The sequence below is a fragment of the Onychostruthus taczanowskii genome, unplaced genomic scaffold (genome assembly GCF_017590055.1).
Source record: "Onychostruthus taczanowskii isolate IOZ18803 unplaced genomic scaffold, ASM1759005v1 scaffold165, whole genome shotgun sequence".
Classification (NCBI taxonomy): domain Eukaryota; kingdom Metazoa; phylum Chordata; class Aves; order Passeriformes; family Passeridae; genus Onychostruthus; species Onychostruthus taczanowskii.
In genome coordinates this window covers 540,449-564,976 of record NW_024498851.1, presented here as the reverse complement: position 1 = coordinate 564,976, position 24,528 = coordinate 540,449, and the positions used below count along the sequence as shown (strand labels likewise).

Sequence of the window (24,528 nt, the reverse complement as noted above, 5' to 3'; positions counted from 1 at the left end):
CTGACTGAGATGTTCTTAAGCCAAATTTTATTTCAACCAACGAGTAAATATTTTATTTTTGTTGTTTCGAATGAAAAAAGTTGTTTGTACTTAGTACTAAATTATCATTGCTTTAAAAAACAATCAGGAAAAAGAATAATGTTGAGTAGAGCAATAGCAGTGTTTTAATTATGTGAAACTCAAAACATATTTTCACTTTACTGGAATCCAGTACACAGGCTGGAGGTGTGAAAGCTCTGAGTGTGACAGAATTACTAAAGAGTGCTAGCACCAGCCAGGATCCTCAGATGCTGGGTGTTCTGACTTCCTCATTTATGTCACACAGAAGGGAATGCTCAGTGTTTGCGTTGGGTTTTTTCCCCTTTTCTTTTAAAATACTTTAGAAGCTCAGTGCTTGTGAGGAGCAGGTCCCATCCAGGGCCTGTTCTCAGTGCACTGGATGAGCCTCAGGTCTCCAGGGCTCCCATTCCATTGGGCAGCTTTCATTTCCTTCCAGTTCTTTTCCACATTAGCTTGCAGTGCTGCTGCCCCTTGGCACTGCTGCCTCAGGAGTTAACCTGTATTCCTGAGATATCCCAGGACACCTTCACACAGCCCTGCTCTCTGCTTCACACCCACTTGCAGTATAAATGTGTTTGTAATTGTCAGAGAAGAGCTGGTGCCTGGGGGTTTGTGACCCTGCCTGGGCCTTTCAGAATGAGTTACAGTCTTTCATCTACTCCAAGGGTCACATTCTCTTTTTAATTGCACTGAAGTGACTTTCCACTACATTTGGTAGACACATGCCATAATTTGTTCTGTAAGACACAGCCTCCCATAATTACAAGGAATATGTAAGCCTGCCTGCCTTGAAGATGGTGTTAGGGTGTTCTCTGTCATTGAAAGAGCATAAATCTTCTGACATGGCCTCAGTGGTTCCCTGCTGCATTTTCACTTTCCAGTGAAGAACAGAATTTCTGTGTGTAATGAAAGCTCTTCCTATTTGGATAATTCTCTTCACTGGCCATACTGGTGCAAACTGGAGGTAAGCTCAATTTGTGACATTATCTGTTGTGAAACAGATACAAGTGCTGATATTCACCAGGGAGCAACCTGTGCTCCAGTGTCCATCTGTCCCAGGAGCCTGGAGTGTGTTGTGTAGGAAACACAGACCTCCTTGAGCTTGTGACATGTTCTGGTTGACTGCCTACAGTTCTGGCTGGTCATCCTGCTCTCAGGAATTCTCAGGGATTCCTTCTCTATTCAGTAAATAGCTCCCTAGAATTTGAAACCCTAAAAACCCAGGAGGAGTTTTCCCTAGAAACCCAATAGAAGTTTTTTGCCTCCTGCTCCATGTTTTTCAGGTTGCTTCTGTTTGACCCAAGAGGTCCCTGGAGGCCAGGCTGGTGTCACCAGGTTGCTTTTATCCTTGAGGTCTCAGACTTTTAATCTCAATGATGTCTTTTGTAAGGAGCTTTACAAACTTTGCTCATTTGTTTTCTGTGATATGTGGTTAAAGAACAGCAGCTGTTCCTTTCTTTGGATGAGATTAGCTCTTGTAAATCCTTCTGATTTTTGATATTTGTAACTGCATTCAGATTTTTGTCTGTGTGATGGCAGCTAGAGGCAACATTTTTTTCTTTGTATGAGTAGAATTTCCAGACTAACTCCATACTTCTACAAAAATTTCCCCCTTAAATCCTCTAAGCTATTTGTACTAATCCTCATTACTGTATTTTGTGCATTTCTCTATCTTGCCTTTGACTAATGCTGCATTTTTCTTGTATCTAAGAAAGCCTTAAAATAGGAATTCTGGAATAGAAAATGATATGTAAGAAGATTGCAGATTACTGTTGGTTTTCTAGTGGTCATTCTTGTCATTGCTGTGTTAATGTAGAGGCTTAACAAGCAAGTTTGACTCCAGGGCAGGGCCCAGTGCTGCTCTGAACAGCAGTTCCCATCTAGTATTCCTTTGAAATGAAGCATTTGCTATCCTCCAGCTTTTATTTTTTATTATTTGTGGCTATTGCGTTGGTCAGGGCACAGTAAAGGGTACAGTCACTCAAAGGTGCTGCCTGAAAACTTGGGGAGACTGGCAGTGATGCCCTTGGAGCAGCTGCTCAAGCATGTTTTGGGTATTTGTGCCTAAATCTAGAACTGTAATGATTCCTTCACTCCCCTTTGACTTTCTCTTTTCTACATGTGCATTCAACCAAAACCCAGCACCCTATCTCCTGAGGGGTGACTCTACAATGAGCTAGAGCTTCCCCATCCCTGGAAGTGTCCAAGGCAAGGTTGGATGGGGCTTGGAGCACCCTGGGACAGTGGCAGGTGTCCTGTCCCTGTTCTGGTCCCTGGCAGGGGAGCAGAGATGATCTTCAGGGTCCCTTGCAGCCCAAATCAGTCTGTGAGACACTTGTTTGGTGAGGATATGCAGCCTTTGTAGGCTGGCCTCCCCTGGATGGTGTGTGTGGCTGTTCACTGTGGGTGAATTTCACTGCTAACACCTCCCCTGGAGAGTTTCATGTTCTTCTCTCCCCTTTCTCTTTCAGGCCATGGCCTGTTTGCTTCTCCACAGAGTTCTGCTACTTCATGAGCTGAAGCTCTTTGTTACAGAGGAGGAGTGGGAGGAATTGATCACCAGGAGCATCAGCCAAGTGACACAGGTAACAAATTCCAGCATGTTTGAAGTACAGATGACACCTCATGGGTGCTGCTCTCATTTGTCTGGTGCTTGGTCTCAGAGCTGTGGTCTGGGTCTGGGCTCAGCCTAAGTGGTCTTAGAGACCTTGTGCCTGATGGCAGCAGCTCTGGCAGAATTCTTGGAACACCACTGTGATGTTCCTGGTGCAGCTCAGTGAGGCTGTGTATACATCCAAGAGACAGAGCTTGAATTCTAGGGAATACACTCATACAGATCAATTTAAGGTGTTAAAAAAAATGAAAATGAAAAAGAATGGAATGGTATTGTGAACATTAATTTCAGGATATGTCATGCAAATTCTGCATTGGAATGAAATTCAGGGCCACAAAAGCAGAGCTGAGGTGCCTGGACTTTTGACTCCTGGTGCCTTGCAGACATGATGGATCAGACTGCCTTGCTAATATTGCTCATCAGGGAAACCTTAAAATACATTGGGAAATCATTTGTACAGAAGAAACAGTGACAGAAATTGCAGGGCTCCTGAGTCAGTGACAAGTGCAATTTGTACCTGAGGACAGTCTTGGGGTGCAGCTGTTATGTGGGAGATGATCTGTGGGACAGGAGGTTGGAGAAACAAATGCCATTCACTTTTATTCTTGTGGATTGATGTGGGGGGAACCAAGCAGCCAAATTAATGTTGTGATGTGGTGACTAAAGTTGATGACATGGGAGATTCCAGTCTTGGAGTTTCTTTGTAACTGTAATAATGACCTCTTTCTGAGGGTAGCTTTCATTACTTACTTACTCAGATGCTGGCTACATGGTAATTTAGGCTGTTCTATAATTTGCTGTATTGAAACAGAACAATTAGATCTGTTTTTTCTGTCAAAGAGGGACAAAATCTAAGCAAGTTTAAAACAGGGAATTTAAAGATGTTGTTTATAATCTGGATCCTCAGTTTCATGACACACTTTTTGTTTAAAGATTACATCAGGAATCCAATGGGTGGAGTTAGGTATGATTTTGTTTCTCAGCTACATAAAACATGCCACTCCTCCCAGCCTGGTCATTTCCATGTTTCTGTCTGGCAGCTGAATGCATGCAGAACTCAGTGATTCACTGGGAAACCACAAACATTTACAATGCCTTTATGTTGTTCTTGTTAGGGAGAGTTTAGCAACTTGCAACCCATCCAAGATTATGATGAGCTTTGCTATTAAAGTTTCCTCAGTGCCTCTCATTTCTGTGGTCATGTGTGTTTAAAGAAAAATTCCTGAGAAATACTGTCAGTTTGTTTGGGTTGTCCAAGGTTTACCCTGTGGGCAGGAGGCCTCCCATACTGTTAAGTTGCAGTGGTATATAGCTGCTGGTTCTCTTTTTGGCCTGAAAAAGTCCTGAGATAACATTTTTACAGACTGCTGTTGGTGTTCATACATGTGGGGGTTTTGCCTGCCTTCCTCCTGCTTCCCCCGTGTACTTAACCCAGCTGTGTGGCTGGGGCAGCTGCACATTCAATATTGCTGCAGTGAGAAGGGGTCAAGGACTTTACATTCCACATAATGGTTTTGATTCATAACCAAAGGCTGGCACTTGTGCTAAAAGACTTTCTAAAGCTGCAGAAGAAATGCTGTTTCTTTTTGGTGGTGCAGAAATGCTCACTTCTCTGGTTTAGAGCTGTAAAAACATGCAGTGGCTCTGTGGTGTAGTAGAACAATACTCACAGTGTCACTGATCTCTTTTAAAGGTGGTAAAAATCTCTTGTAGTAGAAGTCAGAGGCTGGGAACTGAGCAAATTTGGACTCTGTAGAAAGCATGTATTTGTCAAAGAGACTATTCCACCAGTGCAGTAACTTGAAGGGTTTATTAGTCCAGAATCTCCAGGTGGAAGCTGTGTGCTTGGCTCACAGAGAAGCTGCAGGTGGGGCAGAAGTTCCAGGCCCAGTGTTGAAGTTTTGGGGTGAGTTTGTTTGGGAAGAGCTTGGACTAAACAACAGCCCTTCCTGCCACTGCTGTCCTCACACACTCCTGCTGAGCTGGAGGACTGGGAGGATGTTTGCAGAGCTCTGAGTTCTCCTGCAGCTCAGTCTCATCCCTTTTCTTCTGAGACTTCTTTCCATGGGCCATTCTAGGTCAGCTGTGGTTTTAGAGGTGAGTAGTGAGTGAGTGGGTGCTGGCAGATGTGGGTGCTGACCTGTGAGAACCTGGACTGGAAGCTGTGGGATGCTGTGGAAAATGATGATATTTATTGCCCTGCCTCTGGTTGAAATGTCTGTATTTGTCATTGGCCATTCCTGCCACTGTCCCTCACATATAGCTGTTTTGAGAGGAAAAAAATTATATTTGTGAATTTTGTACCTTTCTTTGACCCAGGGAGAGATTTGCAGCTCTTTAACTGATCTGCTCTTGTAATTCAGGGGGTGCTGTTGCTCACGAGGACACTGTCACCTAAGGCTGTGCCACACTCTGTGTCCTGGGTCACACTTGCAGCTAGGAGGCTGTAGCTCCCCAGGTGCAGGGCTGCCCTGGCAGGCTTAAGGCTGTCACAGAGGACAAGATATTATCTCCTGGTGTCTGCCTGCTTGTCCTGTCTTGCCTCAGGGATTGCACTGCATACCTGCTGAGATCCCTTGGTGAGGAGCATCCTCAGCAGGGAAATCTGGGGTGGGTTAGGCAGTGATGTGAGCTGGAACTGGGGAAGAGGCAATGGAGACAAGTGCAGTCTTGGATGTCACTGAATTATGCAGGCAAAGCTAAGAGGCAGATGAGGGAGAATCAACAGCCAGGAACATTAAGTGAAGAGACAGATTCCTGAAATAGCAGCTCTAGCTGCTGCAAGGCAGTGGCTCTTGTGCTTACATAAGCTAACTTGACCTTATTTGTTCCCAAATTGTTTAAGCATGCTTATAAAACATACATCACAGCCATGAGGGATCCATGTTTGCCCTCTCCTTAGTCAGTGAGGCAGGTCTGATGTCCCATCAGGTACTTTGGAGTTGACTTCTTTGTGTGAGAGCCCTGCTTGCTGTTGGTGCTCTGGGCTGGTGCTGCTGGGTCCCTTTTCAGACAGTGCTGTCCACAGCCCTGCACTGCAAAGGGGAGGAAGCAGAAAAACACCTCTGGCACACTTTTGGCCTCCCAAATCCTATATGGTTACTTTACACAAAGCAGAATCTTGCTGCAGTTGTTCAAGTCTGTTCTAAGGGGGGATCTGGATGGCTCAGTTGTGTTCATGGTAAAAAGAAATAGAGGTGCTTCATGTTGTAAGTGACAGAGCTCACCTGGGTTGCTGGAACATTTGACAGAAGCATCTTCCTCATGGAGAGCTTTGTTCTTTATCAGTTGGTCTCAAAGTGCTTTACAAAGGAAGTTCAAAGCAGTGAGTTGTTGATGTAATGGAGAAAGTATTTTGCAGAAACCCAAGACATAATGGATTTGGTTTGGTAGAGCTGTTCATCCTGTTTTACAGGTGACACTCCTTGGCTGGGAGCTGAGCCAAGAATCAAACTTGGGTCTCCTGAGACATCTCAGAGACCCTTTTTGTGCATGGACAATCTGGCCATCCATTAACTTGGCTTCAGAACACCCCTGTGTGTTGGACAGTCATCTCTGTCCCACCTGACCTCTGCTGACTGAGGCTGCCCTCGGGAGCACAGTGCAGTAGCTGCAGAGCCTGAGAGTTCCAGTTCCCCATTCCATGCAGGAACCTCTCACCTTTTAGTGAGGGATCTCTGGGTTTGCTGCTAGGGCCCACACACTCCTTTTTACTCTATCCAGCATCTCTCCATTTGATCTTTCAGCTCTCCCAGTTGTCACTATTGGCATGTTTTGGTGTTTACTTCCCTTGTTAGATATATTTATGTTTTCTTTTTATATGTTACAAAATTGCTGTCTTGGCTTTGGAGCGACCTGTACCAATTTTTCAGTAACTCACTGACAGATTCAGGGCAGGAAGTTCCAGATGCTGAATACATAATTTCATTACCTTTTTTTGTCATCCCTTTCCTAGGGACCAGCTTGCCCTCCTGAACTGAGGTGTTTTCTGAGTAACTTATGCTGAAACTCCCAGTTACGATGTGAAAGTCAAAGGGAGTGGGAATAGTCCACAAAATACATGTTTTGATGGTTGTGAGCTTCAAAATAGAACAGCCCTCAGAAAACTGTTGTTAAAAATGCTTTCTCTGGCTTGAGCACAATGATTTCCTGAGGGTTTCCTTTGGAGTGGGAATAGTCCACAAAATACATGTTTTGATGGTTGTGAGCTTCAAAATAGAACAGCCCTCAGAAAACTGTTGTTAAAACTGCTTTCTCTGGCTTGAGCACAGTGATTTCCTGAGAGTTTCCTTCATCTTTCTTCTGCAATAAGTACATCATAAGAAGAGACAAACTTTACTGCTGATTTTCCCTTTGCTTGTTCTGTCAGTGTCGTAAGGACTGGGCAGAGCAGACAGGGTTCCACTTGGCTGTTTGAAACCCAGATGGGATCAAGGCCCCCTGCACTGTGACAGCACTGACAGAATCCAGTACCTGGGTTCAGGGCAAGACCAGAGCACCCCCAGTCACCAGTTTGGAGGCTTTCAGATCATTCACATTACCCAGTGAGATGCATTTGATGCCTCACTACACTTAGGTGGTTGCTTAGGCTTGGGCTGGGCAGGCATGGCTGAGGACAGATAGGGAATGACATGGCCTGGCAAGGGATGGCACAGATAACCCCAGAGCTCTTTTCCATATCACAAGGAAGTTCCTGTGTGCTCCCTGAGGACCGGTGTTGTACAGCATTCCAGGGTTTTGTTAATATGGTGTTGTTCAGCAAGGGAATTAAAATAACTATCTGGAGCTACTGAGAATGTGTAGGGGAGAGAGGGATACACTGTCTGGCCTTCCAGTGCAGACATGCCCTTAATTTCTGAAGGGCATCACATTTGATTATCAGTGTCTTAATTTGTAGTGAGATAAATTATTAAAGTGGCTTCATCAAATCTCTAAAAAAGTCATCCTTCATTTTTTTTCCTTGAAGATTGCCTGAACCTTTATCTGCCCATCTTTATAAATTCTTAATTCATTGCCCTTTCTCAGCCTTTTAGCTTGTAAAATGAGGCCAGTACTGATTTAACTGATAGCTTTCAGAATACTGGATGTCTCTGTGGAGACTCTTGTCCTCTGTTCTCTCAGCTGTCCTGTGTGGTTTTTCCCTGCTGCATTTTCATATGGCCTTTGGGAAAAAAAATCAGGATAATTAAACTTGGGAAAGTGTTGACATCTTCTGTGAGGATGGCTTCTGGATTTTTTGTCTCCTCCCTCTAATAAACTGCCAAAATAAACATCACCAAAAATGTCTTTATTTACACCCTTCAGCACGTGGGTCTGCTTAGTCCCCTGCCTTCTCTTCCTCTCAGTCTGGGGCAAGCAGAGGCTTTGTGGCTCCCACTCTTTGGGAGCATTTCTTCATTACTTGTGTCAGACATGCAAGGAAGTAAGTTTTGAACATTTATACTCTCAGTCTTCAGAAACTGAGTGAGAGAAAATGGATGGAGGAGGGACTGTCAGTGCTGCTTTTCTGCCTTTAAGTGCTGCCAGCAGCAGCTGCTGCTCAGGTGAGTGCTGGGACAGCCTCTCCTCGTGTGCTGTTCCCTGGTGTACATTGGAAGTGTTCCCTGGTGTCTATGGCTTGGAAATGGATGTGACTCTGGAGAGATGAAAACTGGAGTGAAAAGACATCTTGCTCTTCCCTCCTCTCTTCGCTGTCTTCCATGGTTTAGCCCTGAGTTCTGGTTTGGGATCTGTTGTGTAGTGATTATTATCATGAGAGGAAGGATTTGGGGCTGGCAGGTCTGGGTTTGGGCAGCTCAGGGTTGATTCCTGGCTCTCTTGGTTTGTGTGGCAGCATCACTTGGCCTCTGAGATGGGGGAATGGTGCTGCCTTACCCCTTTGCTCTCAGGAGAAGCACAGGCAGACTGACAGCTGAGGGGATACTGAGCATCCTGTATGGGGCAGCAAGAGGAGCTGTGAGCACACAGAACACTGCAGGCTTTCAGCTGTTCTCAGTTTGTGCTCAGCCTCTCAGGAACACAGGAAGGCTCTGCCCTTCCTGAACCTCACCTGTCTGTGACATGGGAAACCTTGTGCCTTGGCTCAGGTACTGGACACAGCCTGTAGGACCCCAGATGTGTTTGCTGGGTCCCTCTGGGTGAGATTCCACCACAGGGACCTGAGCCACACCACAGCAGAATCCCAGGCTGTGCCATTGCTCTGGGATCCTGCTGCAGCACGGAGCTGGGGCACAGCTGGGAGCTCTGGCACTCTGTGGGCTGGAACCTTGCTGAACTCTGCTGCTGGAGAAGAGGCTTCACCTGGGGAGCCCCAGGCTGTCCAGTGGTGTGAGGTGGTGCAGGGGTCTGTGTGTCTGCACAAGGACTTGGTGTCCAGCCAGGAATCCACACATTGATCCATCAGCTCCTGGTGTGGGAGAAGGGCATGGGTGGAATGCAAGCTGGCTGGGCTTCTGCAGCTCTCAGTGATGGATCTGTCAGGCTCATCCCATGAGGGAAGGCTGCTTGCTTCAGCAGTGGGCTAGGCTGAGGGACACGCTGGGAATGCATAAATATGAAATGGTATTCAGACTCCCAGCTGGGAGCTGGGCTTGTCTCTGGTGGCAGAGCACTCCGTGCACTGGAGTTCTGCTGTGCCTTGTGACTCTGGGCTGAGTGTGTCCCCCTGTGGTCCCTGTGGAAGGGACAGAGGTGCAGGCAGGTGTGGATGGGGAGACTTGCAGAAACATTGCATGGCTCCATGTAACAGCATATTGGCATCTGCCCTGCAGGGAAGCTGGGCCCTGGCTGGGATGCTGACCTTGGCCCTAGGTGTGCATACAGCCCTTCTGCTGTGTGATGGCTTTCAGGGGAGCTTTGGGCTGTGTGGTTATAACTACCTGCCAGCTCTCTGTCCAACCTGTGTGACTGAATTACTGCAGATATTCACCTCCTGTGCTCTAACTAACTTGGTTCACACTTTGGGAAGAAGGGGGAATGCTGTGAAGTGCAATGTGACATGGAATGAAGGCTGGATCCTGCAGTCGTTGGGATATTTCCATGTGTGATAAGGAATGAGTGATCTAATAAACCCCACTGGTAGTTAAGATGCTGGCAGTGTGCAGTTCTTCTTGTAGAAATGTAATAGAGAGCTTTGGATCCAGGAGTGCCCTCCTCCAGAAGCAGCCAGAGGCTTTGGGAAGCAGCGTGTCTGACACAAGACAGAGCCATCTCTGCCAGCTGCATCCACACAGGGTGAGGCAGGAGCTCTACTGCTGTGCTGGCTTGAGGTGAGATGGGAGTTCCAGCTGTGAAAATTGCCTCCATAGTTTTTCCTTTTGGAAAATGACCTGAGCCCGGATCTGCTGACAGCTCATGTGCAGACATGATTAACCATCACAGGTATTGCTGAGCTGGAACTGGAACTGGGATATGCAGTGAAATGGGACTGGCTGTTCCTGAAGCAGCAGAGTAAGAAAAGCAGAAAATGGGAGAAAAGCAACATAAATCAGCAAGTGATGCCAGTGTAGCTGCTGGGTATAAATCATGGGGTCTCTCTGCTTCTAGTATTGTGTAATTGGGTTGTGTGACCCTTGGGTTGGTGGTGCTTTCAGAGGCCAGGGAGCTGGATACCTGTGGAACAGCTCATGGCAGAGAATCAAGGAACAGGTGGTTACACAAGTTCTTCTGGGTTTTCCTTTAACTCTCCAGCACTGACCTGTGGCATAGCTGGAAGCAAAGCCCAGCTTTGTGCCTCAGTCTCGCTATGTAAAACACATCTTTACCAGCCTTTTGTGCAAGTGTTTGTGATCTGATCAGTGTTCAAGGCTCTCCCAGGGCTGCTGCAGAGGACTGAAATACTACTTCTCTTTTAAAGGCATGTTTGCCATCTGTTATGTAATAGCTTTTGCTTTGATTTTATGTTTGGATGGTGTACATTTCCCAAATAAAATCAGGCTAGGCCTGTAAAATGATTGACCTCTGCAACTGGGGTGGCACAGCTGATTTCATCTCTGAGGGACCTGAGTGAGGGAGCAGAACACAGCATGCAGACAATGGTCGGTGTCCTGTGTAGGAAGTTTTATAATTACTTGAGACTAAGTTCTAGAAATTCTTGGGAAAGCTGTTCTTGACTTCTGGACCCAGTCCCCTTTGAAGGGGCTTTGGATTTCATTCCCTGGGATCCATTTCCTCAGGCTTGCCAGCAGTCCCAGCCCAGAGTCAGCTTCTTTTACATAACCAGAGTGAGCATGTTTGTGTTGGTGTCTCATGCTAACACAAATAACACAAATCCCATGGAAGCAAACAATGCAGATAACACAAATCCCATGGAAGCAAATGCTCCATTCTGTGCACTCCCTGCTGTTGGGAGGAGAATGAAGCAATGCCTAATCAGAGATAGCATCTCATGGAATGCTGATGGGAAGTGCTCTGAGTGCTGAGATGAAGATAATGAGGGGCTGAGCAGGAATTTGGCTCAAGTCTTCAGAGAGGCTTGACTGTCTCTACCTACCACATACAGAGCTGCTGGTGCTTTTGTGTTTCAGTAGCAAATTTGTTTCACACCCTTTGTAGCAGAAGGGAAAGGGAGGAAGCAAATGTTGAGAAACAGTAAAACTTTATCTGAATCTATCCTCCTTAAAGCCAGTCCTTCTTCTGGGCTAGAGAAAATTGTACAGTCTGTAGGGATGAATTATCTGCTGCTCCTTTGGCTTCTCCACTCACCCTCCTTGTTCCTTCCTGGTCTTGGAGAGCTGTTTTAAAGTGATCCATTTCAGCAGGGAGCTCTTTGTTTACAGAGCATCTAAATTGTACCAGTTTGCTTCTGGCTATTTATACTGGTGGAAGTGTGGTTGTGTTTCCAGATTCATGCAAAACACTGCTTTAAATATAGATGTTTAGTCACTAGACTAGTGATGTTTTCCATCTCCAGCTGGGCCAGCCACTCTTTTCTTTCCACAGGTCTGCATGAATTTGGTTGGGTACCCCCCACTAGATGCATGTCCCAGTTTCCCCAACACCTGTGAGGAAAAAAAACCCTGAAAACTTGTTTGCTGAAAATCAGCCCCTCAGGTGTTGATTCAGAGCTACAGAACTTTTCTGTTGACTTCAGTGGGATTTATTTCAAACCCTTCAAAGCATCAGGGCACCAAGAACAGGCAGAGCTGAGGAAGCATGATTTAAATCAGTTGTCCACATCACTCATGTACGGTGAAGAGAAAATGCAATTTATTTTTAACACCTTTTTAATTCTGAAGTGTTTGTATATTGAAAGGATGAAATGACAGTTGACTTCACTTTGGCTCCATCTCACAGCACTGCCCTGATTGTTCTTGTCCCAAGGAGCTGACAGTCCATGCTGATTTTCTCACACTGTGAACTTGTGCACAACTTAGCAAAACAAGGATCTCAGCCTAACAGTCTCTATGAAAGGTGATCTAACCACAAGGAAGACCATTAGCCTGGCAATATTTTGTTCTTCAAATTACAAAGAAAATGTTTAAAGAAAATGATTATGTAAATCAGTCTTTTGTTTATTATTATTATTTTATTATTAGTGGTAAGCCTAATAGACTGAATGTGCCTGACCCATGGGGTGTTACATCCTACATGTAAAGATTGATTTTTTTTTTTCCAATCACACCCCCTATGTTTGTCTCTCTTTTTACCTGGGAGACTTCAGAGCTGTGGAATTGTGTGACCTTGTAGGCTAATGACAGCTCTGGAATAGAGTTGCAGAGCATCTGTCTATATCAGGAGAGAGTAGTTAGCAAGTTATTGATAGTCAGATGAAGTTGCAGCTTGAATTCCTGCCAGCAGAATGGCTTTCTAATACAGGGTTTGAGTGGACCATCCTGAACAGGAAATAACTGTATCTTTATTATTTTAAAAAGATACTCCCAGGGTGGGGAGCCTGTACAGATATAATAATTCTACTTGGAGGCTGCTGGTTTTGCAGATATGTTACCTTGTCTCCCCACTTTCTGTGTTCCCTACACTCTTGCTGGCCATCATTGTTTTTTCTCTTGTGAGTGTCATTCCTGAAAGAATTTGGTTTGGGGAATAAATTTCCTACATCTCTTAGTGTCTGCAAGGATTTTTTAATTTTATTTGCCAACTTGATGCTGATGTAGATGGAGAAGAGTTTGCTGAGTCCTTAAATTGTTTCCAGTCTTGTTGGAATGCAGGATCTGTGAGAGCCATGACACACCACTGCTGGGTACAGCTTTGGGGCAGGGACTTCTCAGCCTGAGGAGCTGAGGATGCTGAGCATGGGATGGGCTTTGCCCCTTGGCTTGTTGAAATGTCCAAATTCCAAGGAAGGGAGACCTTGGCCACAAGTGCAGCCCCAGTTCCTCCAAAGGAACAGGCTTTGGTGGGACATGCCACTGTCTACAGCACACTTGTCCTGCAAATCCTGTTTCATGTTAGTGTGATGTGTGTGGGGTTTGCTGTGGTGTGTGCCCACACAGAAATGGATGAAGGACCAGCTGCAGGCAGAGCATCAGTGCCCTGAGCCACTGGGCTGCCTCTTGGATCCAGCTGCCTTTTTATGGCTATTCTCTGCACTTGTAGTAAATAACTGGCTTTTGTTTGACCTGTCTTTGACATGCTTTTCCTCTAAGCCAGACCTTTCATTGTCTCAGAAACCCTGCAGCACACAGAGAGCACAGGGGAGATCTTCCCTCAGTTACTTCAGTGAACTTGAGCTTGACAAGCCCTGTTGCAGGCTGGCACCTGGCATTTCCTGGCATAAGTCCTCATGGATTTTTGCAGTAATGCTTTATGTGTAAACCCCAGCTCCTGAGGAGCTGTGGTCCATCAGGTGTCTGTTGTCTGGCAGCTTCTTGGCCTTCCCAGGGTGGGGTCAGGGATTGTTGCACCTCTTCTTCTCCAGGACAGCATCTCCAGTTGTGCTTTAGCTCAGAAGCTATGGACAGCAGCAAGGTTGTGCTTCTGTAATATTGTTTCTTAATTAAACTGGGTATCAGAAGCTTGCACCAAGTGCCTTCCTGAGCTTTTCCAGAGTTTGGTGGGGTTTGTGTTCCAGAATTACTTTGCTGACAGGTGAATCCTGCCATTCATTACTTGTTTTCTGCTTTCTCCTGTGAAGTATCTTTTTTCCCCATCTAATGTCTGTTTCTTCTCAATCTTCTAATTTAATTTGCAGTGTTTGAAAACACTTGGAAAACCCATCATGAAGGCTGAGAAAGAGAAAGTTGCCAAGTGCTTGGAGCTGTTGAACTTTCTCCTTAAAACTGTGAAAGGGCAGGTGAGTGTGTGACCCAGTATGTGACAAATGGCTGTTTTCTGAGTATCTTTTAAAAGTCACACTTGGATTTTGCCATGTCATTGCTACATCCCACCTCATTTCCTACCAAAAGTACTTCTAGAGGGAATGCCTGGTTGGATCTGAGGGCAGAAGATGAGCTCAGATCATGAGCTGATCTCCAGAGGAGATTACAGAGAAGCTGTGCAGTGTTTAGCAAACACTGGTGGTATCTGCTTTCTTAGCAGCAGAAATGCAGCCTGAGGTACAGTGAGGGTGGGTTTTATCCCAGGTGATTGCTCTTTCTTGTCCACTGAATTCCAGAGATCATGATTCCCAAAACCAGACTTAACAGCTTTAAGAGCAGAGCTGAAGCTTTGTTCTGTGGCTTGGTTTTCCCTAATAAAAAATTACTTTTTTGAGATGCACAGATTTTCTATAGGTGACAAAATATGTCCCTAATGTGTTCTTATTTACTGGAGGAAAACACCACAAGCAGCAGAATTGTTGAAGCCCAGTTTCCTACTGACAAGCCCAGAGGTCAGACCACAGCCTGTTGTTGCTTTGTGAAGACCTAATAGGAAAATGGGTGGAGAAGAGAGATCATTTCCAAGGCTCTTGTAGGAGCTGAATAGCCTTTGAGACAGCCCTTTCTGCCTGGTTTCACTGAGGTTATGCAGTGGGTTAAAGAAGAGGGTGCCAGATCTTTAGAAACCAGACTGAACACGCTGCTGCTTTTCTCCTGGATGGGTACAGAGTCATGTCTCTTCTTTTCCCTGCTCCTGGCCATGGACAGGAAAGGAGAGCAGACTGAAGGACCCTCCAGTTCTTTTTATGCCACTACAGTTCTCTTAAACTCTTGCCTCTCATGGTGGAAACTCAGGTTTTCAGGCAAACCCAGTACCTGATGGTGTGGTGTGACCCACCAGTTTTGGCCCCAGACTGAAGTGGTGCAAACAGGCTCAAGGAGGAGCCAGGCAGGATTGGTAATTCCTGCCACAGCCTTCCCTAGGAATGGCCTGTGCCCTGCTGCTGTGAGTGCCCCTCCCCATTCACTCTGCCCCATTCTCCTTGCCTCTTGCAGGAGCTGAGTGTGGAGCTGGCAGAGGTGGAGCAAGTGCTGCTCCCCCTGCAGCAGCTGCAGGACATCGGGAGCTCCCCACGGCTCGACTCTCTCTACTGGAACGTCATGCGCTGGCTCGATCACACGTACGTGCTTTGGCTCCCTGGCATTCCACCCTCTCTGGGGCCTGCCTGCCTGTCCTGCTGCTGTACAGGGAGCTGGGAAGAGAAAGGAAGTCAAGGCAGCAACTTCAGGGTGGAGTTTAATGGAGCTCCTTGGTTGGTGGGGTTGAGACCCTCATTAATGCTTGTTTGGAATACTACCGGGCTCATTGTTCTGTGTGCTTACACCTTGGGATTTGTCCTTGATGGGAAGGGGCTGTAAGAGGTGACTGACATGTCTGATGCCTGGTCCTGTGCTGCCAGGAGACCAGAAAGCCGGGGCCACAGGCAGGCATTACCCACCTCCATGGGTGATACTCATCCTCCCAGCCCTCCTCCTCCTCACCCTGTGCTTCCTGCGCCTTTCTGGTGCTGCTGCCTGTTCGTGGACTGCCTGTCACATGGATCTCACTGTTCCCTGGCTGTAAATTAAGTTGCTCTTGGTTTTTGGCATTCTCTCTGCAGGAAGCCCAAGAAAGAGAAGACAGCCACTAAGCCCACCCAGGGAGCAGAGTCGCTGAAGCGGAAGAAGAAAGGATTCCTGCCAGAGACCAAGAAGCGCAAGAATCGCAAGAAAGGCATCCAGGAGAATGGGGTGGAACCAGGGGAGGATGGAGAAGCAGCCCCACAGGAACAGCCCCTGGGAACAGAAACCCCCAAGCATAAGAAAGGCCTCGTGCCTGGGGGCAGCAAAAAGCACCCAGGCAGGGGGGGCAGGGAGAACGGAGTGGCAAAGGCAGGCGGTGGGAACCTCCCCACTGCTGATGAAGGAGATGCTGTGGCTGACAAGAAGAAGAAGAAAAGAAAGAGGAAAAACAGAAAAAGAAAAGGTGCTGCAGGCGATGAAGCTGAGCAGGTTCCAGCTGCAAAGAAAACCAAGGGGAGTGTTGTCCAGGAGACCCAGCAGAAGCGAGACAAAGCCAAGAAAAAAAGGAAAGATAAACAAGCTCCAGTGCTGCAGGAGTAAACTCCATGGACTCAGGCAGGCCTGGCATGGCTAGCAGCATGGCTCAGTAGACTGCTGAAATATCTTTTAATATCTATAGTTTTTATACTCTCCATGACTTTTAAATAAACCTTCCATGATGGTGAGCTCTAAAGCTGTGGGTCTGGCTTGTGTGAAGGGTTCAGCCTAGAGCACAGAGAGCTTCAGGAGGTTACACACCCTTCAAGCTTTGGGCACTCTTTCTTCTCTGGCAGTGCCAGAGAATCCTGTCTCCATGATTTCCCAAGGCAGAAGCAGGAGTCTGGTTTGGATTCCTTGGGGAGTTGGGGTGGGTGTGCTGGCACTGCTCAGTTAGTGGTCAAGCCCTGTGGGAGATTCAGAAGTAACTCCTAAAGGCTCATCCCTGTCCTGCCCAGGCCCAGCAGTGCTCACAGCTTTTCCAGTGTGGAAGATGCAGCCTCTGAAATTGCTGGGGTTGGATGGGTTTCCACAGGCAAACTCTGGGGTCAGCTATTTCCAGTTTGACCACTCTGGTATTGTCTATAAATCACCATGATCTGGTTTTTCTTGCCTTTTTGCTGCTGGATGCAGGAGGGGTCATGGCCCCTGTGGTAGTGCAGGGAATCAATAAATAAGTGAAACAATTGAAATGGATGATTGATTGGCCACTGTGCCAGGCCTGTGTGCAGCCATGCAAGGCACCTGGAACAGCAGGCCTGCAGCAAACAGTCTGGGAGGTGACTGCCTGGAATTGCATCTGTTTATTTATCCCTAGGCTCCTGAATGCTGGGATGCCATCATCCCTTTGGAGGGTGCCAGGAGCAAGTTGTCCCAAGCATTGGGTACCTGGTCCTTGCTGAGAGCTGAGGCTCAAAGTGTTTGAAATGCTGCTCAAGCTGCACTTGCCACCAGAGCCTCCCCTGCTCCTCCCCACCTGCCAAGCAGCCTGCTCCTGGATCCAGGACATGGTGTTGGTGCCTGGCCCTGACTCCTCTCCAGCATCTGAGGGAGCAGTGCTGTGTTAATGCTTGGACATGAATATCTTGAAAGTCTTTTCCAACGTCACTGATTTCTGTGATTCTCTGAAGGCCTCACTGCTCTCCTCCCTGCTGCAGAGGAGTTTGGTGCTGGCTCCTGGCAGAGGGAAGGGCTGGGAGCAGAGCTGTGCCTGTTCTGCCTTCAGCTCTCATCCTGCAGGTGGGTCTGTACCACCAGGCAGAGATAAGGGCACTGGAAATGTCCTTGCTTTTGGAGGGGGTGAGAGAAGAGCTGCAAAGGGCTGTGTTTGCCCGTGGCTATTTAGCTGCCTTTGCAGTGGTTCTCTGCTCAAATGGCACAGAACTCCTGGGAGACAGCAGCACAGACATCCCACTGCAGACCCACAGCTTCCACTGTCCCTGTCCCAGCAGTGATCCCCCAAGCTGAGCTGCACATCCAAGGTGTGTGCTGGCTGCTGTGAGCAGCAGGTGACAGCTGGAGTTTCTGTGCCACAGTTCAGCAGAGAATCCTTCCTGTGCCTGCCTTGCACTTCCTGCCCCACAGCTGCTCCTCGGCACTGTGAGGGGCACTGTGGTGCTGCCTCGGAGGACACAGCCCTTGTGCGTGCTGGATGAGGAGTTGGCAGGCTCTGGGCTCTCGGGTCAAAATTGGCGCAGATTGGGCAGGACGTGAAGGGCAGCTCTCCTTGTGCCCACCCTGGATGACTGTTGGCTTGCAGCCTCTGAAGGGCTTGCAGACGTACCCAGACAGGATGGAGGTTTGGGCTGCAGGTGTGTCACCAGGACATTGCAGATCAGGCCTGCAGGAGGTGGCTGATTCCTGCTCTCCATGGTGCCCCCACGCTTGTCTGAGCAATTCAGGGCTGGACTCACCCTGCTGGACCTTTTCTCCAAAGCACTTTCTCATCTGGAGGGGCTGTAGGCTGTTGGCAGGAATAGCTGCTGTTGCAGCCTAAAGAAGAGCTGCAAATCTCTATTCCCAGGCAGGTGTTGGCAATTACTGCCAATCTGTCTCCAGGAAAAAGGGCACCTCTGCTCCCAGTGGGCCTGGGGATTGACACTGGGGGTGCTGCCCTGCCTCTGCCATTTACTGCTGAAAGCTGGTTCATTGCCTCGTTAAAACCTCAATCCCAGCTAAGCCCCTCCAGCTGTCCCCAGGGATGACTTTTCATGTATTATGCAAATGCAGCACACAGGAGGCCAGCAGGTCACGGCTGTCCCTGGTTTAATGATCCAGAGGGGCTCCAAAGGGGACAAGGGGCTTCAGATCTGAAGTGTCTCACTAATGATTTCTTTCTTTGTGCTTGTTAAGTAGGACATTCTGGGAATTTGTGCCTCTGCTGTGCGGAACCAGAGGAGGAACAGCAGGCAGTGTGGTAGGTGGGAAGCAAGAGTGAGCTGGAGGAGAGGGTTCTGTCCAGGCAGCTCAGGGAGGGAATCCTCACCTGCCTGTAGAGAGAGCAGCTGTGGCACCCAGAGCCACCAGGCTGAGGCCACAGGGCCTGGCTGAGCTGCTCTGGGACACCTGCCAGGGTCACTGCAGTGAGGAGTTCGTGTGGATCAGTTTGTCACTGTCATTGTGGGAAGGGCAGAGCACGAGGCCAAAGCCGTGCCAGCTGCTGTTTCTGACACAAGGATGGCCACTGGGCAGTGCCAGCTGTCAGGCTGGAGAGGCTGACTGGCCTCTGCTTTCTGTGCTCATGGGTGTGTTCAGTGTCCTGGGCTTGCAGAGTGGTCAAGGGGAAAAGGGACAGGAGAGCTGCAGGGCACAGTGCAAGTCATGCTGCCCTCTTCTGCCAGTTAAATTACCTGACTTTGGACTGGCTTTGATGCACTGCTTATAGAATGCAGTCACTAATCCAACAAGTCAAATTGTGTTTCACCAGCAGGTATTTGGGCTGTTTAATAATCACAAAGGTTTCATTTTACGTGATTTCAGGTCCTGTCTGTTGCTCAACCATTAGGGCTTCAGATGACTGAGCATGCTCTGATTTAAATTAAGCCTTTTCTTCTCAGCTGTCCTGGGCTCAGAGCTCCATGGCTCTTCTGGGTGCAAGAGAACAGCCCCAGGCCCTGGGCACTGAGCTCAGGGGAGGGGTGCGCTGCTGGAGAATGGCCAAAGCCATGGGACAAATCCATCACATGGAGTCCTGTGAGGGTGGGCAGGCCCTGGCACAGGTTGCCCAGAGCAGCTGTGGCTGTCCCATCCCTGGAAGTGTCCAAGGCCAGGTTGGACAGAGCTTGGAGCAGCCTGGGATAGGGAAAGGTGTCCCTGCCCATGGCAGGGGGGTGGAATTAATTGGTCTTTGTGGTCCTTCCAGCCCAAATCATTCCATGATTCTATGACTTCTGATGTAATATACTGTATGTCATATAGAGATTTTGCCAGGGACTCTGGGCAATGGGTGCAGTGTTGGAGCTGCTCAGGAGAGGTTGCCATGCAGTCAGCACCTCTTTGTACAGCGTGATAAATGTAAATGCACCAGTGACACCAGGGCACTGCAGCACAAAGAGCACACGGACCAGCTCAGGAGAGGGTGAGGGCAGTCACCCTGTGCCAGCCCATGAGGCTGTTGTTTGTCACAGCATGGATGGCCCTGTGAGAGCTCTACAGGCAGTGGGGGGGCGGGTTGTGAAGGTTTGTGAAGCAGGGATGGGGAGTGAGCAAGTGTGTGGGGGCACACACATAACACACACAGAGGTATGGCCCTGATCAGTGTGGACAGCACACTCTTCATAGCAGTAGTTGGTGGATGGAAACTAAAGCTGCTGAACTTCAAAGCTTATCTATCTGCTGGAACATCAGAATTTAGAAAATTATTCTTAATCAAGTAATTTACAAGAATGATTAAGCTGAAAGCCCCGAGAAGCGCTGACAAAAGGCCATCAGAGATGGTTGGTTTAAGTGACAGAGCCTTTGCTTTTGTGGCTTCCTGGCTTGGGCACTGCCCTGAGCTGAAGGAGGACACTGGAGGGAGGCCCTGCTGTGGGAGGTCTCTCCCAGCGGGTCAGGGGAGCCTCAGACACCTTTGCCTGAGGTCACGGCAGCCCCAGGCTGAGCTGCAGGGCTCCGAGCAGCAGGACCAGCCCTTCTCTCCTTTGATCCTGTGAGCTCGCTGGGCATGGCTGCTGTGGGATCACTGGAGAAGGGCAGCCTTGATGCCCACTGTGGGACCACTTGGGAATCGTTTCCTGCCTTCCTGTCCACCTTCCTGAGCCATGCCTCCCACACCCCCGTTCTCATCAGTCCGTCAGCCAGGTCCTCTGGCTGTGCAGCCTGAATGGGGCTGGAGCAGAACCCCACCTCTGTCAGGCCCACACTGACTCCTTCCCCCAGCTCTGCTCCTGGCTGGATCCAGCTCTGGGGAATAGGAGGCTGTAACCCACCACCTTCCCTGCTCCTGCTGTTACTTCTCCACAACGTCCAGGCAGGCTGGTGTCCAGGGAAGCTCTTGGCAGCCCTGTGGCTGCTGGAGCTTGGAGCATCCTCATCCCAGGGACCAACCCTGCAGGCAGCAACCACAGGAGTGCACAGCCAAGAGGTGACACAAGAAAAGGAGCCAGGGGGTACATTTTAAATACTTTTATTTCTTAATTTACATAAAGGTATATATTTGGCTTATCTTTTCTTTTTTTATACTCTGAGATTCACAATCAATTGCTCTTAAAAAATAAAATAGTCATTTGCTTCTGAAAGAAATCAGAAAACTATTTTATACTTCTCCCTTGTATAACAAGAAAATATACTAATACTCCCGTACATCACGTAGTAAAAGTGATTGTAAGTGCTGGTTTACCAGACAATAAAGCCAATGGAGAAGAGAACAAGCATTTGGGGTGGAGCTTGGAAAAACTCTGCTTCCCAGAGCACAGCCAGACACTTAAGGGGTTTAGTCACCCTGACTGTAAGGGGAGAGGCTCCTGGGGCCACCCTGACCTGCTCTGGGAGCAGTGGCAGCAGGAGCCATTTGGGATGGCAGCTTGCTGCCTTTTGGGTCATTCTCTTGCCTCTTTGGGCAGGTCCCATTGCCTCAGTTTCCCACACTGTGTACAAACCACCTGACTGCCAGTGCAGGATCAGCTGGGGGGAGTTAATGCTTTGAAAAAATCCCCTTTGTGGAGTAGGAGAAAACCCTTGTGATTAACTGAGGGGCAGCTGGAGCCTCCCTGGTGCCTCGGGACACTTGCACAGACCCTGCTGAATGCAGCAAGGATCTGAAGAAGCCTGAGCCTCCCTCTCTTAACCTGGAACATGTGGGAGCAGGGATTCAGGGATCCCTTGGTGAAGGTAGGACTTATTCTCACTCCTTTGTTTGCTCCCTTCCCTCTGTCCTTGTTCAAACAGAATCCACGGTATTTCCTTCATGATGTGCACAAAGGATAAAACCAGCACTGAGCTCTGACAGGGACTGGAGCCTGTCACAAACAAGGATTGCCACTGACATTACAGAGCACTTCAGTTCCCTTTTCACTGTTGACTCCTGAGAATTAAGTTTAAGGAGAATTCCTAATCTCTGAACCTTAAGAGAAATGTTCCATTTTGTTGACAATAAATGCTACAACAGAGAGCCTATCAGAAAAGCAATTTAGAAAATGTGGTTAATCTTCTTTGGTCTCTGAGATGAAATGACTGATTGTTGGGTTGCTTTTTGTTTCCTTTTAAACAGCTTAAAAAGGAATTTCTTAATGGGAATCAGAAATTCATGTGCCTTTAAAGCCAAGTGTTTGGCTCCCAGACCACAGCTGCTGTGTTTCCCCTCCGAGTGTAAATAGTGGCACGAGGTAGGAAGTGAAGCATTGTTGGGATTTGCTTTTCTTTGTTATTTCTAGCACCTGCTTGCTCAGGCACTAGAGGAACACTTCTGGCTCTGGTTCTTTAGCCAAGTATTAGAGCTATTGTTAAGGAATTTCAGGTGACAAAACCCCTGCAGAGGAGTCCTGTGAGGTCTGGGGAGAAGGATTATAGGAATCCCCAGCCTGGGCAGGGACTTGCTATGGGGTGAGCACCTGGAATTAGAACCAACCATCTCTGCTGCAGTGCTGTGCTGTAGGTCCCAGCACATCCTGGCAGGGAATGGGAGATAAACCCAGATTTACTAACAGTACCTTGCTGTGCCTGAGAAATCTTATGGCACAACCAGGACAGCAGCTCCAGCCTTAACTCACATCTAATCCTGCTCTGACATTTCCTGAGCTGATTTAGTCCTCCTTGGACCCCAAGTGCAGTCACTTGTGAGCCATGAGCACAAGAACGAGGTGCTGTCACCTGCTTGAGTTGTGCTGACCTGGAGGGGGGATCTGAACTGTGAGAGGGCTCAGAACAGAGGGAAGGGGGGCCTGCTGAGCCACTGTCCTCCCTGTGGCAGTGCCCTTCATGTGACAGCCTGGTTTTCCTCAGGACCTGTGCTCCCCTTCTTTCCCCATCCAGCTGCCACAGCACCAGTTTGGCTTGTGGAGGCCAGGTCCAGGAAACAAGACTCCAGTGGAATGGCACCATGACATGCTTCTGCATTTGAGTCTAACCCAGTTCAGGCACTGGCCTTGTCTGAAAGCTCTCCAAGGCACCTTTGTAAAGGTACAAGTACACCCCAGTGACAGGTCAGGCTGGGTGTGCAGGAACCCAAGCACTGCTCTGAAGGCAGTGTCAGCCACCTGCTTTGGGATATTGGCAGGGAGAATTAGCACTGACAGTCTGAGTGATATGGTATCATGTAAACAAAGCACGAGGTCACTGGCACAGCAGTATTGCACTCCCAGGCCCAAGGTGCAGCCATTCAGCCAGGTGGATTTTGGTATTTTAAAAGCCTGTGAACCTCCTAGGAAGGCTGAATTTAGCATATGGAAAACTCTAGAGCCTGTAGGGATTTCTGTCCAATGTTCTTCTGGGCCTCTCTGTGACAACCACCAGCATACCCAGTGCAGTGAAACTCTCTCCTCTGTCCCACTGCTCAGTGTCAGTGACAGGTAGGTCAGCCACTGGAAGTCTTCCTGTGGTGCCCTTGCAGGCCCTGGCACCAGGGCACTGAGAAGAGGAGAGCTATGGACGTTATTCATGTCTGCTATGGTTGCACAGGCAGCTCCAGATTTCAAATGTTTAAATAAAAATTTTATCTAAGTTTATATATATATATATATCTCATCTAATGTCTCCAGCAGAGATAAAGCATCTTATAACATATTTAAATAAAAAATAATAATCTGAATCAAGCCTTCAGTGTCAAAGAAAAGGTGATGTACAGAACAGGTCCTCAACTAGTGCAGTCTGTGGGAGTGGGAGTGCCGGCAGAGCAGCAGCATTCCATAGGACACCAGCTGCCCTACAAACAATGTGGACTTCATTGGCTACAACTAAAACCATTTACACAATCTACAGTTGCTCACTTGGGCAGCTTTCTCTGGGTCCAGTGGACAGTTGGTTTCCATGCTCAGGGGACCCCGTGAATGTCCTCACGTTCCAGAAGTTGCCACGTTCCCAGCTGCCCTGCTCATCTCCTGGTGCCTGACCCTGCAGGCCGGAGCGAGGGATGGATTTGGTGTAGAGACCCCCTCTGTGACGTGGAGCTGAAGGATCCACTGATACCCAGCACAGAAGGGCTTCCAGATGGAGACTGGTGTGGTGGGAGCAGGAGTCCACGTGTCCTTGCCTTCACTGGCAGCTGCAAACAGGCAACAGAAGGTGGTTACTGGGGAAGCTCCGGGTATGGATTGCTGATGGTGCACCCCAGCTCCTGGGGTGGTGGGGGCCAGCTAAGAGACCCCCGGTGTCTGTGCAAGCAGGGGGCTGGCACAGCCTGCCCATGGTGGAGGCAGCACGTGGGGATGTGCTGAAGCCATTTGGAATGGGAACAAAGGCACTGTGACCCTGGCCCAGCCCGCTCCAGGAGGTGAGCAGCAGCTGGAGCTCCCCTGTAGCCCTTAAGGGCAGGTGTGGAGGCACAACTGCTCCTGCTGTGGGCTGAGGCAGCTCAGCACATGACAGGCTCCACCCTTGTAGACTGCTTTTGACCCCCTCAGTTCACTACAGAGGGGCTGCCTTGTGCATTAAATTGTCATTTTAGAAACAGCTGTCCCCCGGAGAGCCCAGCTCAGGTGCCAGCCCAGCAGAGCCCAGCTCAGTATGCTGCTGACACGGCAGAGCAGGCACTGCTGGTGGCCCATGCTGGCTTTAAGGAGCATGTCAGCACCTCTCCTCCCTGCTGAGGTACCACTGTGGTGGCCTCTCTAGGCCAACTGCTTTCCTAGATAATGGGGCAAGGATAAGCAGTTCTCTCACTGCAGGATTTCCTGTGAGAGGGTCTGTGCTCCGTGTTATGCAGGAAATTGCCCCCAACCTTAGTGGCTGCTGCATTACAGAAAAAATCCCCAATGATGGTGCCCTGTTTCTTTCAAGCTGTATAATAACTTGGCCAAAAAAGATGAAAGTGCAGTGAGAAACCTT

General features: G+C 48.5%; 2 protein-coding genes across 5 annotated transcripts in view; one reads left to right on the top strand and one right to left on the bottom strand.

Annotated features, from left to right (window-relative positions):
- Window positions 1-16,238, top strand: part of MYBBP1A (MYB binding protein 1a) — a 55,877-nt gene extending 39,639 nt beyond the window's left edge. For both annotated transcript variants that reach the window (XM_041399576.1, XM_041399575.1), the window contains exons 24-27: window positions 2,532-2,645; window positions 13,824-13,925; window positions 15,007-15,131; window positions 15,612-16,238. In XM_041399576.1, the coding sequence (XP_041255510.1) occupies window positions 2,532-2,645; window positions 13,824-13,925; window positions 15,007-15,131; window positions 15,612-16,113 (843 nt within the window). In that variant the 3' untranslated portion in view covers window positions 16,114-16,238. The remainder of the gene's footprint in view (window positions 1-2,531; window positions 2,646-13,823; window positions 13,926-15,006; window positions 15,132-15,611) is intronic.
- A 4,422-nt stretch (window positions 16,239-20,660) lies between these two features.
- Window positions 20,661-24,528, bottom strand: part of LOC121333329 (protein spinster homolog 2-like) — a 134,446-nt gene continuing 130,578 nt past the window's right edge. For all 3 annotated transcript variants that reach the window (XR_005952270.1, XR_005952271.1, XM_041399571.1), the window contains one exon: window positions 20,661-23,746. The gene's annotated coding sequence lies outside the window, so the exon portion shown is untranslated. The remainder of the gene's footprint in view (window positions 23,747-24,528) is intronic.